Source organism: Ailuropoda melanoleuca, chromosome 2 (genome assembly GCF_002007445.2).
Source record: "Ailuropoda melanoleuca isolate Jingjing chromosome 2, ASM200744v2, whole genome shotgun sequence".
NCBI classification, from domain to species: Eukaryota; Metazoa; Chordata; class Mammalia; order Carnivora; family Ursidae; genus Ailuropoda; species Ailuropoda melanoleuca.
The window spans coordinates 37,162,626-37,177,185 of record NC_048219.1 but is presented as its reverse complement, the minus strand read 5'-3'; the positions used below and the strand labels follow the sequence as shown (position 1 = coordinate 37,177,185).

The 14,560-nt window shown below is 45.3% G+C and overlaps 1 protein-coding gene across 1 annotated transcript; it reads right to left on the bottom strand.

The window, feature by feature from the left end:
* Positions 1-12,903: 12,903 nt before the first annotated feature.
* Positions 12,904-14,560, bottom strand: FOXD3 (forkhead box D3). Its single transcript, XM_034653609.1, has one exon. It carries the CDS (start codon positions 14,470-14,472, stop codon positions 13,027-13,029), a length of 1,446 nt encoding a protein of 481 aa, XP_034509500.1. The 5' UTR covers positions 14,473-14,560; the 3' UTR covers positions 12,904-13,026.

Sequence of the window (14,560 nt, the reverse complement as noted above, 5' to 3'; positions counted from 1 at the left end):
CTGCTTGTGTTCCCTCTCTTGCTGGCTGTCTCTCTCTCTGTCAAATAAATAAATACAATCTTAAAAAAAATAATAAAATAAATAAAAATTAAAAAAAATTCTGTCCCAGGCACCTGAGTGGCTGAGTCTATTAAGTGTCTGCCTTCAGCTCAGGTCATGATCTCAGAGTCCTGGGATCAGGCCCCACATCAGGCTCCCTGCTCGCAGGGAAACTGCTTCTCCCTCTCCTCCCTGCTTGTGTTCTCTCTCTCTCTCTCTCTTTCTCTCAAATAAATAAATAAAATCTTAGGAAAAAAAAATCCGTCCTACTCATCATCCCATTACATATGATAACACACATTTAATTGTGAAATTGTATAGGATAGGCAAAGTGCTGTGGGGCTCTGAAATAAGAGCAAGTACAGTCGACTAGCTTGAAGACCTCAAAGAAGAAGTCTAAAAATACCCCTAAGAGATGTCACTGTGAGTCCCATTCTATGGATTGTGGCAAGGGATAGGAAAAATATTATATTACCATAGTTACCACAGAAAATGACGCAGTAGAAGATCCCTGTGCTGATGATCCCTGTGAATCAACATTTTTTAAGGAGGGAGGTTAGAAGCTGACTGCAAATTAGATTGTATCCTTGGTCTATTAGTTTTAATATAATAATAAGAAAAGCTAACATTTTATGAATGCTGGTATACCCAGGACTGTTCTAAGCATTTTACATGTATTAATTCATTTAATCTTCTCACTAGAGGGTAGGTGAATGAGGCACAGAGAATTTAAGTCATCTGCATAAGACAACACAGCTGAAAAGTGATGGAGCCCAAATTTGAAATTAGGTAAATTCATTTTCACACCTGTGCTTTTAACCACTCCTTTATACTGTCTCTTGTTAGGGTTTTTGGTTTTGTTTCATTTTGTTTTGTTTGTCAGAGAGACAGAGAGAGAGAGCACAATCAGGGGGAGCAGTGGGCAGAGGGAGAGGGAGAAGCAGACTCCTGGCTGAGCAGGGAGCCAGACATGGAACTCCATCTCAGGACCTGAGTCCAAGGCAGGCGCTTAAACAACAAAACCACCCAAGTGCCCCTCTTGTTAAGGTTTTAAGTAGTTCGTTCATAACTTCCTCTTTCCCACCTAAATTTAGAACCATCTGAGAAGTAGGCACAGGAGTCAGAGATAAGAAATATTAGTTTTATTTCTAATGAACTCTAAATTAAGTGATGTGCAACCAAGTAAACTTGCTAATAGTTGCTTAACTAGTCAAATTTACCTACCTAGTCATTGGGAGCACCGAACAGCTGTGGGCCTCAACCACAAGTAAGAGCATGTTTTGCTGAGGTCATGGTATGACAGAAGCTGAAAACCTGAATGTGTCCTCTCTGAGATCCACAAATGCTTAGCTCTTCTTCTAAACTCACTAATCAGATAAATTCTCTTCCCTCCCTCAGGAGAGGAGTGAATAGAGTTGTAAAGGTTCAGGGCACCTGGGTGGCTCAGTCGGTTAGGTGTCAGACTCTTGGTTTCAGCTCAGGTCATGATCTCCAGGTCTTGAGATCAAGCTCTGTGTTGGGCTCCATGCTCAGCTTGGGGTTTGCTTGAGATGCTCTCCCTCTCCCTCTGCCCTTCACCCTGCTTATGCTCTTGTGCACTCTTTCTCTGAAAAATAAATAAAATCTTTAAAAAAAAGAGGTAAAGTTTCACATGTCCTCAAATGAAAATTCCTCCTCATGTAAGTAATAGGAAATAAGTATTTTCTCACCTAGCCCTTCTTAGTTATTAAATTCAGCTGTATCGGGGCACTTGGGTGACTCAGTTGGTTGAGCACAATTCTTGATTTCTGCTCAGGTCATTATCTTGGGGTAGTGGGACTAAGCCCCAAGTCGGACTCCGTGATCAGCGGGGATTCTGCTTGTCCTACTCCCTGTGTTCCTCCTCCCACTCATTCTCTCTCTCTTAAATAAATAAATAAATAAATAAATAAATAAATAAATAAATAAAATCTTTTTAAAAATTCGGCTGTGTTGGAAGAAAAAATACTGGCTACACATACACAAGTAATGCGGAAGTTTCCCAGAAACTTCCCAGAAAGTGTATATAACATTTGAAACTGAGATATGCTTACGAGGGCCTGGAGTATAGAAATCTAAGTGGAAGAACTTTTCCCAAAGCAGTATCTAATTTAGATAATCTACTTAAAGTGCTAAATACATTTCCTGGCATGTCATAAATTGTTAATTAATCTTCTTAGCTTCTATCATTATTATTGTTGGGATTGTTGTTCTGTACACAGCTACAATTCATTTTCTGTGTGAAAACACAGAATAAAAACACTTAAATGGCTGGCCAAGTCTTGTCCAGAGTACAGAAACATTTTACATTTTATAGCACTGTGAATTTTGCAGAGCACTTTAACATATATTATCTCATTTGATTCCCAGAACAACCCTGGTAAGGCAGATATTACAATGGAAATTGCATTTTGTGCAGGAGTTAGATTATAAAGTAACATGTAAGGTAAAAAATCAAATACAATAAAAATTAGTCACAAAATCCCTTCAAGTTGCCCTTAACTATATACAAGCATACCACCTCTCCATTGAACTAATAGCTTTTTCTTCCATTGTTAGAACAGGTTGATGGCTTCTTGGTTGAACTCTAGATGTAATAACTAGTTTGCATTTAGGGGCCATGTTGTACAAAAATATAAGGGCAGTATATTTAAACACTGAGATCCCATCCCATTTTCTGTAGCAAGATGCTCACATTATAAAATACAAAAGGGAGGGGGGCCTGGGTGGCTCACTGGTTTGAGAGTCTACCTTCGGCTCAGGTCATGATCTGTGGAGCCTGCTTCTCCCTCTCCCTCCTCCTGCCACTCCCCCTGATTGTGCTTGCTCTCTCTGTGTGTCAAATAAATAAATAAAATCTTTAAAATTTTTTAATTTATTTAATTTATTTTAATTTGTTATTTTTTTAAAGATTTTATTTCTTTATTTGTCAGAGAGAGAGGGAGAGAGAGAGAGAGAGCAAGCACAAGCAGGGAGAGCTGCAGGCAGAGGGAGAAGCAGACTCTCTGTGTAGCAAGGAGCCCAAAGTAGGACTCTATTCCAGGACCCTGGGATCATGACCTAAGCTGAAGACAGCCGCTTAACAGAATGAGCCACCCAGGTGTCCCTGAAAAAATTAAAAAAAAAAAAAAAAAGGCAAAAGGGAAATGAGACTAACTGGAAACAGCAACTTCATACTACCCTTACACATTTCCCTGTGTCCCATGCCCACTGAAGAGAATTAAAAGCAACTTCACATTTCAATGGTTTTTCATTCTCTCTCTCTCTTTCTCATACTTTTTAAGTGATGTTTGCTTTAATAAGCTAAATAGATATATGTCTCGACTAAATTATCATATGAGGTTTCAAGTGACTTAGTCAAAATCACCAGGCAGCAAACCCCAATTTATCTGATTTCTATCACACCTTCCTTTAATTATATAATATTGCATCACCCCATTAACCAGATAGAATAACCGAGGTGATCTTTACAAGCTCAAAATTAGGTGTTTGCCTGATCATATCCAATCTAGGCAGATAGTGACTTCTGCTCGTGAAATCTTAGTGCAGATCTAGAAAAATGTTAAAATTAGTCCACCTAGACCAGAGCTCAGCAAAGACATAAGGCACATGTCCTTGTTCTTGTGAAAGTGCTATCATATCTTTAATGACTATTGTCAAGACCTCTCATCCACAAGACTGAAAAATACTCTGAAAGTGAAAAAGTGATTTACCAAGTGGCACTAGAGAGTAAATTGTTTCACATTTGTTAAGTTGTGAGAACACAAAAATGATACCTCGCTCAAACAGATGGAAGGGACAGTGGTATCAGCAACTTCATTTTTAAATATGAAATGTGACAACTATTGGTATATGATATCAAAGAAAAAAATAAACGTAGCCTCATGAAAATATGACCGCTATAAAATCAGCAAAACTGTAGTATTAACAGCCACCATTTTTGAGCACGCCAAATACATTATCATAGTAAATCTTCATATCATGATCCTCATTTTATAGACAAGAAAACTGAGATTCAGACAGACTAAATAACTTTCATGAAAATTATATTTAGAAAATGGCAGAGACAGTACTTGGACCCTAGGACTATTAGATCCATAGCTCATACCCTTTCCAGAGTATCATTCTGTACCTTAAATAATAAACCCTCCTTAGCAAGGGAATGAATTTTGAAAATACAGTATAGCTATCTCTTACACAGTAAGTTTTTAGCTCTCAAAATTTGATAAATTTTCCCTCACACTTCATCTCATCTATGTAAGAATATTTAAAAGCAATAAATGTAACCCATTAAATATGTATATTGGATATACCGTACTAGAATGATGGTTCCCAAAGTGGAGGGTAGATTCATTCTCAGTATCCTGTGGGGTAGGGCTTCAATTTATTCATGGACCTCATGGATGGTCATGATAGAGCGGGGTGATTCAGTCTCCTACCCTAAACTACAATATATACTATCAATATCAATAAAGGACTCATTAAACTGCTGAAGGTTTGAATGACAGATGTCTTGGGAAAAAAGATATCTTAAGCCAAGACAAAAGTAAAATTAAGGTTTAAAAAATCTGTAAATTTTTAAACAGTACTCCAAAAGATCTGTTAGCTAAAAATTTGAAATGATAGTTAAAATACTATAATTCCTCTCTTTCTTTCAGCTAAGTTTTCAATAGTAATCTTTACATGGGCAAATATAGAGTCCACCAGATACTTCCAAGTTCAATGTCAGGACTAGGACTAGGAATTAGTCTTGTTTTTTAATCCAATCTATTAATACTTGCACTTGATTCCCTCTAGCAACAAGAGCAACTTTATCATAAAGTCATAATTCCTGATGTATGTGGAAAGGTGATGCTGTTGAAGTACCATCAATAAAGCAGATGTTTCTCAGTGGTTGTGATTAATTCGTGCTGATCTTGATACCACCTTGCTCTTGTAACCAACATTTACATTTGCAAGATGGTAGAATTTGAGAGATGGCTTAGGGGTATAATCTATAACAATAGCAGAGGAAGAAGCTAACTGGGCTATATAAAAACTAAATCAATAGAGACCACACAAACTAGATATAAACTTGCAAAAAAAATTGCATTAAGTGTATAAAACTAAAGAGCATGTTATCTTGATCCCAGTTGGAGGGCCATAGCCAAATAATCTAGGATTTTCCTTCCTTCTTCTTTATATTAAATAGTAGAATCCACATAAATATTTTTCAGAGAATATATCTAGTTTCATATGGTGAAGGTTGGGATGAATGACAGGTAAGAGAAAACTATTATGCCAATGGTTACAGCAATGAACGAGAAATTAAATGATTTGTTTAACTTTTTAAAAATGCTTTTTTTTTCCAGTTAAGATAAAGAACAGGAAATTCTAACAACCACCCCATAAGACTTTTACCGCCAGTATTGTCTGAACCCAATTCTAGGAGAGGTGGTAACTAGAGCTCTCCAAGTGGGTCTCAGAACAAGGCTCCTGGACAGCCCTGGAATGTGTATACTGAATATAGAACGCTGATGCTTTCTCAAAGCTTTAGCTCTTGCTCAGTTTTCCCCATAAATAGTAGTTTTAATGTAAAAGCCAAACCACAGCGAATGTTGTTTCTAGATTAAAAAAAAAAAAAAAACCAACACATGATAATATGATCATCTTATGGGATGCCTATGTGGCTCAGTTGGTTAAGCGTATGGCTTTGGCTCAGGTCATGATCCCAGGGTGCTGGGATCAAGCCCTGCATCAGGCTCCTTGCTCAGAGGGGTGCCTGCTTCTCCCTTTGCCTGCCTCTCCCCCTACTTGTGCGCACTCTCTCTCTGACAAATAAATAATAAAATCTTTAAAAAATACATAATCATCTTATATGGTCATCTTTAATATTAAAATCTAAGCAAATGACTCTCAAATCCTTTATATTTTAGTAAAGAAATAAACAAATTCTATAAAAGAATGTATAGTAAATAAAGATGCCCCTAAAAGCAATGAATGTTTGGTGAGGTTTGATTCCTCTTCCACTGGAAGAATTGAAGCAGAGGCTAGCTGAAACCTGAAGTACTCTAGAAGGGGTTTCCCCACTAGGTCGGAGATGGAACTGTCTGATGGTATTTCAGGTAGGAGAAGGCAGAGAAAACATTTCCGAAAATCAAATTGTATTATGAATCTGACATGTCTTATACCTTTTAGACCTCTAATAAATATTTTTTAAATTCCTTCATTTAAAATATTTAACATGCTGTTAACAAAAGCATTATCATAAAGAAGGGGACTGAAGAAAAGGAATAGGAAGAAAACAATCCCCCAAACTCTTGAGAAAGACGTGATTTGATTAACATCCTTCCTCATCCTCATGCCCATGGTCCTCGCTTGTCATTTGCTAGAGAGGTCATTTTAGTTGTCCCTTTTGCACTAGGCAATGTTAGACAGTAAGAAACTCAAAGGGCATCAATGACAACGGTCCATTAGTTGGCGCCGTGGGCTCCAACGAGGTGCAACTAACCTGGGCTGCGAGGTTCCATAAGGCTTCCCGGGGGAGGCGCTACCTCCCAGGTGGAGCTTCAGAGCAAAGAGAACATTTAGGGTTTGGGGTTGCTCTGGCGCTGACCGCAAAGCTCTCTGCGATAGCAGGCACACGCCCCTTGCAGAAAAGGGTAATGGGCAAAATGTGTTGCTGATCTTTGGGAGAAAACTGAGTCTCGCTTACCATGTGTGGAGAGTAGAGAGTGGAAGGGATGGAGGGAGGAAAAGAAGCAAGCAAAGCTCCCCTCTTCAAAAAGGCGTGCACTGCAGCCCCTGTTGCCAGATCCGGGGAAGGAGCATTCCAAATGCCAAGTCCGCTAAAGAGGGAGCAGCCAGGGACTGGGATGGCCGAGAGGAGACCTTGCGGCGCATTGGCATCCGGGCGAACAGGCCCGGGTTGGCGACACTCGGGACTGTCCGACACCCAGGCCGGGTCACCGCAGTCCTCGCGACCCACCCTTCTTTTAAGACTCTCCAGGGCTGTGGCCTAACTAGAACGTAGTAAACTTGCTCTTGGTTTCCCGGAGATCCCAGGCTGGGGCTGCCAGGGCCGCCTAGGTTCACCCGGCGGGGACTTGTTTCGCGTCGCGAGCTTCCCTAAGCCCCTTCAAATTCCCATCACAGCCCCCGCTGCCCCACCCTCGCGGCGGGTACATTTTACGGATGGGTTTTCTCCCTAATTAATTCAAATTCTCGTCTTCCTTCCCTTCAGACAGGGGGAGCTGGAGCCCCGCAGGCCGAGCCCTCGTGGCTTGCGCAAAGGTGGACCCGGAGTAGGAGGGGTGTGAGGCGGCCCACGGGGACCGACTGCGGACACCGGAGCTCTGTGGATGGGCCGCTGACCTGCGGGGTAAGGGGAGGTGCGGGCCTGGAGTTCCCGCCTTCTTTCTTCCCCTTCCAAATCACGCGGCAAAAAGGAAATGTAGCCGTCGGTCTCCGCAGAACCGCCCAGTGCTGGGCTAGCCGTTCTCCGGCCGGTTGGGGCACAGCGGGCTTCGCAAGTCCTCAGTTATGCCCCAAGGTCTAGGTCTTCGGTCTTCCCCGAGCTGAATCCCGCTCCGCCCAGCACTTCTCTGTGTTTCTTTCTTCTTTTCTCTACTTTCCCAACCTTCCTTGCCCCATGGTACAATTTTTCCTTTCCTCAAGCGAACATCCTTCCCAGGTAGAGAACACTTTTTCGCCCTCCGAGTATTTCCATAGCTTACACTTGGGCTGCTGAGTTACCTTGGGGGAAGTCACAGAACCTTCTGGGACTATGTGAAAAGAGGGGAGGGTGTTCTGTAGGACTGTTTTTCTGAAGATACCTCTGAAATTCAGCGCGGGGTTGGCGGGACTCAGACAAGGGCATGAAGGTGTTCCCTCCTCCTCCCCATCTTGCCAATGGGAAGAAGCTGTGTGCATAAACACAACCTCATCTGGAAAAGAAGGGCTTGGGTACGGGTTCTATATTAAAATAGGGAAGGGAATTCATGTAATTCTCTTTTGAGAAATTCTGATGTAAGACACCTCCTCGGGAAATAAAAAATAAGATGACAATGCTTTCTTATGACTTCATGGCTGATTTTGCAACATTTCTTTTTTCAAATCTTGTTCTGCGCACCCACCCTCCTTGGCTGGTCTTGCTCCTGGGAAGCAAGGAATGGCCTGTACATTCCTTTTTCTTTTTTTTATTTAAAGATTTTATTTATTTATTTGACAGAGTTGGAGACAGCCAGCGAGAGAGGGAACACAAGCAGGGGGAGAAGGAGAGGAAGAAGCAGGCTCATAGCAGAGGAGCCTGATGTGGGGCTCGATCCCATAACACCGGGATCATGCCCTGAGCCGAGGCAGATGCTTAACCACTGTGCCACCCAGGTGCCCCGGCCCGTACATTCTTAAGAAGGCAAGGGGAGGGGGTGGTGATGGTTAAGAGAGAAGTTGGCTCTGGGTGTAACTCTGCCAACTGCTGGAGGCAGGCAAAGGGAGGGTGGTCTTTTACGTGAGTTTAGGATCTGGTTACCTTTAATTCACCCCAAGCCCATGTCTTGTGCTAATGGGCATCTGTCAGCAAAGGGCTCCTGTTTCCCCACTTGCCTCAGATGGTTGAAGCAAAGGGACACACAGCAAAGTGGACCACTTAGCCAGAAAGAAACACACCAGGCCTCTGGAGCTGGCCTGAGGGCTTCTCCTCAGGCCCAAGGCATGGTGGAAGGACTCAAAATCAGGAGGAGAGTTCACCTTTTAAAAGCCCGTTCTGATTAGCCACTTCTGCTCCATCCTTCCATGCAGCAGGGGACTAGAATAGGTTCTGCAACCCCTCTTAGAAAAATCCACTTTTCACACATAAAATCAAGGTTTTCAAAACCAAACCAAATACTGTTGGTGTTTGAAACAGAGTTGTTTCTCTGTCCAGAAGCCACTAAAAATACCAAGTAAACTCTTTACATCCCCTTAGCTCCTTACAGTTTATAAAACATTTTTCACTGACACCAACTCACCTAATCCTGCAAGCCCAAGCATCAGGTAGACTCCTCATTCTCATTGTAGAGGTAAAGAAGTGGAGAGACTCAAAGAAACCAAGCAGCTTGTCCAAGGGCACAGTCACGAAATGCCTTATCCCTGACTAAAACATCTCCTGCAAGGCAGCTCTCATTCCATTGCTTCACTATCATCCCCTCCCATGAAATAGGCACCCCTCCCCCCCGACTGGGCCTGGGCACCCTGAGAATGTTCTTCCAACACCCTCCCCCCAGCAAGACATTGACTAATTCACGCTGCAGTTTGCCACTATCACAGACACAAGTAGGGTTCAATGGACACACGGCTTTGAAACTGGCTTTCAGATCACATTCTCTTCTGGACAGTTCTTCAAGAAGCCCACGTTAAAACGCACTCCCCCATCCATCAACCTTTCATGTTCCCCTCACTGCCAAGACTCTTCCTATAAATCGTATAAAATAAATAACCTCAAAATAACTCTTAATTGCAACCAAGTCTATGTTTCCTCATCACTAAACTTTATTGCTTCCCAATAAGACAAATTTCCCTCGGGATTCTCTCCCTTTCAGGAGACAGGCCGAGGAAGCAGCTTCTCCAAAATTCTACCTGGATGTCCCAAGCCCGGGGGATGAACAAGGGTGTCACGGTGTTCAGAGGCTTCGAGACAAGGAGAGGCCTCCGAGGCTGGGGATGGACGCTAGGAGACAAAATGGGTAAGTTTTCCATCTGCTCGTCGCCCCCTACAGGCCACATCCGCCATCGCAGCGAGAGCCCATCATAGTCGGTTCAAGAACCTTGCTCTAGTTTAGGTTCATATTTCCTTGGACCTCCGGATTCACCCACTCCCGGAGGAACTGCGTGAGGGGGCCCCACTCGGGGACTCAGTCCTGAGGAAGTTCTAAGGACTACAGGTCTCGGAACTGGATTGACTTTCTAGAAATGAGTGCTGGGGGAGGTGGAAGCCAGTTTAAATTCGCGTGTAGCTGAAAGCTAAAACTCTCCCCCATAAAAATCAATCTGCTTTCTTTTTTATTACAAATAAATCTGCCTAACTGGAATAAAAAGTGGATATCAGTCGTGTTGCTTTTAAATCTCAATGTAAAAAGGAATTTCAGTGTCTTTTGTCGCTAGTGCCCGCGTTCATATCAAATGTGAGTTTCAACCATCCCCCCCCCCCGCCCACCACCAAATGCTTGCGTTCATTATATGTATTTGCATTTTCCCTTCTGCTCTAAATCTTCGTGGTTTAACAAGCTTAAACCAAAAAAACCCTTAAATCAAAGGGCTACAGCCAGGTCTATCTCCAAGACATCTGCCGGCACTTTTAAACAGCCGCTGTCCGGTTTGGGGTCTGGAACTGGGAGTCTCCTATTCTCCAAGAAATAAAGAAAAGGGGACCATCTCCAGGCTCTAGTTCAAGGTTGAGAAATGACTAGCAGGAAAGTTGCCGACGGATCTCTCCTCCTCTACTCTGCTGCCTAATGCATCGCTGGAAAAAGCCCTGCGGATCTCAGGCGGCGGCTTGTGGTCGAGTGTCAAGCTGCGGGCTCAGGCTCGGCCGGTATTGCTGCTATGCGGGGAAATATGAGCGAGTAATTTTATAAGTAACAAAGGATCAGGGATGGAATGAGGCCTCTGTTATCCAATGTCATTTAGAAGCCTTGGATCAGCAGCTTCTTGAGGCTAAAAGTGAATTCAAGAAGCCCTGCCTTTCTCTTTTCCCAGGGGTGTCAGCTAAAATTAGAAATAACCTCTATGTGTTTGCACAAATCATGTACCATTTGCTGTTTGTGTAAAAACCGATTAGCCAGACACAACTGTGAAACAACTTGTTACTTTTATAGCTGCAACACACAAACAAATTTAGATCCGTTTAGTTTTCCTTGTAAAAGGAGATTAGAAGGGACCCGCCCGGAGACTGTGTGGTCCATAATCTCTTCTCGGTGAAGGTTACTGTTGCGCCTCTCAGCCGCGGTTGATTATCAGGTTCTTGTTTATCAAGTTAAACTATCTCACCCCCGGCAGCTTGTTTTATTTTAGGACCCTGATCCTGGAGGAATGTTTACTCAGGACACAATAATGTTTATTGTTTACCAGGAAAACAGATTCGGTATTTTTGAAGACGTGTCTTTCAAAGCGACTCCCTATCCCACGCCGACAGCAGAGAAATACGGCTCTGATCCGAAGCCGGAAGGCATCTCCACGACCAAGACGCGAGGTGGACGCCACAGACAGGGACTGACGGTGTTTTGCAAGCAGGACGCGCATAGGGCCGAGCTGACAGCACTGCAACCGGTTCTAGTTCTAAAAAGCGATTTCGCATAAGTAATTGTAACAGCTAAATTAATTATAAAATAATTAGAATTGATGCCGTTTGAGGATCTGTTGGTGGGGAATGGGAAACGGCCTTCCGCGTCTAGATGTTTTATTTCTACCTTAATACTTTTAAGGTTGCAACAGCTGAAATGCACATTAAAAATAATCTACGAGGACATCTCCCCATTCCTGAACTATGATCTCTCATTTCTCACTAACCTAGACGATGGTTTGTTTTTTAAAGAGTTTTAAAAAGAGGGGAATAGAGGGGAGGGGTGATGTGCACCTGTTTTTAAAAGGGTGTTAAGGCCACTATTCCTTGGCCTTCCAAAACACTGCGGGTTGAGGGGAGAGGAGGCAGTCAGGAATCCTTCAGAAATCAAAATTATGTTGTGGATTTATTATTGCCATAGAAAAGAAGTATCTTATTTGAAAATATTATGAAAGAATAGGAACTATGTCTTATTGATCAGGTTAATATAGATAATACAGTTCACTGCAAAAATTAAACTGTCATAACATACATTAAAAAATTGTGTTTATCACTTCCACTTAAGGGATGAAAAGAAATAGTTTCAAAAATTTAAGATTTAAATGCTAAAATAGGGGATGTTTGTAATTTACATTCTTTTGAAATGATAATTGAAATGACCAAGAACTCTCATCATGGAAGACAAAAGTCTGGTATTTAAAAAAAAAAATTAAAAGGTTGTGCTGTTGTTTAGAATGAGGTTCTTTTTTTTAAATGGCAGCTTATTTTATCTATAGAAATATCTGGTCAGACTTAATGGATTGGTATGAACGAGATCATCACCCACATCCCAATTTTATGTGAAAACTAAAAAAAATATTAATACGGTTTAAATGAGACTTATTCTTTTCTTTCTTCAATTAAATTTTTCTTACATTAAAATTATGCATAGCTAAGTTTGAGAGGGTCATTACTTGAAACTCCTCGAATTTCTGGTAAGATAAAATACAAATTCAATTCTAAAATACTGTCGTTTACCTCAGACATCTAAATAAACACTAGGGTGAACATTTTAAAAATTTATTTACAAAGTTGTGTACAACACGATGATTCGAATAACATTTAGAATACCATATATATTCATTCATATATAAACAGACTTTTATAATAGAATGACACTTTTCGCCTTTTGAAAATTTTTTATATTTAAAATCTCCCAACGTCTCTATACATTTTTTTCTCACATAAAACTGCGGAGAGTGAACCTTCAAAAAAAATGAAAGTTCAGAGCTCTAAATCTACTGAATTTGTTTTTTCTTAAAAAAATAAGAACCCCAAAAGGAAAGTCAATAATTTTTATACAAATATGTACAAAGAATTTCCCTCCCATCCCCACGGTACTGAGAGCAGAAGCCGTCGGAGTACATTTTTGGAAAATTCGGTTTTCGGTTTTACCTGTACGGAAAGCTATTCCCGGCGGGCGTGCGGTGAGAGTTTGCTCCGCCAGCCTAGGTGTGCGCGAGGGGGTAGAGGCCGCCGAAGGTCGGTGTTGAGGGGTCGGGGGGGAGGAAATGGAGGAGAGTCGGAGTCCGGGATTGGGCAGGGGGGCCGGGCCCGGGGCGGGGCGCGCAGATTGGAAGTGCCGCCGCGGCCGCAGGCCCACCGGGCCCTCGGTCCCGGCCACCGGCGAGTCCCTATTGAGCGGGCCACTTTGCTTGCGCTGCAGCGGCGGCGGCGGCGGCGGCCGAGGCTGCGGGCTGCAGGAACTGTCCAGAGAGCGGCACGCTCAGGATGGGCGCGATGGTGGCCGTCGTCCGGCTCAGCGACAGTGGCTGGTGCGTGGCCATGAGCGCCGCGGACTGCACGGTCCCTGGCTGCCGTAGAAAGGACTGCGCCGCACTGCCGCCCCCACCGCCCCCGGTGCCCCCAGTTACCCCGGCGCCCCCAGCGCCCGCTGCCGAGCCCCCGGGAGCCGCGGGGCCCCCGCCAATGATGTTTTCGATGCTGAACGACGGCCGCGCGCTGGGCTCGGACTTGATCAGCGACGCCGTGGTGCCCGCAGCGCCCGCCGTGCCCGCGGCGGCCGCGGCGGCGCCGAGGCTGTTGAGCTGCAGCTGCAGGCCCGGGCCAAGTTGTGAGCCGAAGGCGGCTGCTTTGCGGCCCAGTTCGCCCGAGGGCAGCAGCGGCACGGCAGGCGGCAGCACGGGTGCCACTGGCGGCAACGCGTAGGGGTACTGGAGCGCAGCGGCCGCCGCCGCGGCTGCCGCCGCAGCCGGGTGAGAGTAGGCGCCGGCCGCGGCCGCGGGGTGCAGGCCGTAGGGGCGGCCGTAGGGCCCCGCAGCGCCTGCCGCCGCCGCCAGGCTGTAAGCGCCGAAGCTCTGCATCATAAGCGCCGTCTGCTCGCGCAGGTGCTCCTGCTGGTGGCGCTTGAAGCGTTTCCGGCGCCGCAGGAAGCTGCCGTTGTCGAACATGTCCTCGGACTGCGGGTCCAGGGTCCAGTAGTTGCCCTTGCCCGGGTTACCCGGCTCGCGGGGGATCTTGACAAAGCAGTCGTTGAGCGAGAGGTTGTGGCGGATACTGTTCTGCCAGGCGGGGAACTTCTCCCGGTAGTAGGGGAAGCGGTTGCTAATGAACTCGCAGATGCCGCTCAGGGTCAGCTTCTTCTGCGGGCTTTGCAGGATAGCCATAGTGATGAGCGCGATGTACGAGTAGGGCGGCTTCACCAGGCTGTTCTTGGGCTTACTGGGGGTCAGGCCTCCCGCTGCACCGCTGCCAGAGCCGGGCCCGCCGCCGCTCCCGCCGCCCTCCTCGCCGCCAACGCCGCCCTTGCAGCCGTCAGCTTCGGAAGCACCCGCCTCGCCCCCTGGCCCAGCCCCGGCTCCACTCGCCTCTTTGGGCAATGCCAGGGGCTGTTGGTGCGGAGGCTGAGGTTGCCCATGGTGGGGTGCCGCCGGCGTCACCTCGTCCGCCTCGTCCAGGCGCAGCTCCGGCGGCCCCACGGGGCTATCGCAGCCCGCGTCGCTGTCCTTCTCCTCCAGCCCGTCGTCGCCCTCGCCCACCACATCGATGTCCACGTCCTCGGCCGTCAGCACCGTCTGGCCGGACATGTCGCTGGCGCTGCCGCCGCCGGAGAGGGTCATCCCTCCTCGGAATTGGTGGCGGCGGCGGGGAAGGAGCGGCGGGCGATGGCAGTTGTCAGGGGCTGCCGCCGAGCTCGGGGGAAGGGAG

What these genes read in the sequence shown, in the direction of transcription:
- FOXD3 (XM_034653609.1), bottom strand. Translation starts at nt 14,472, where the DNA reads ATGACCCTCTCCGGCGGCGGCAGCGCCAGCGACATGTCCGGCCAGACG.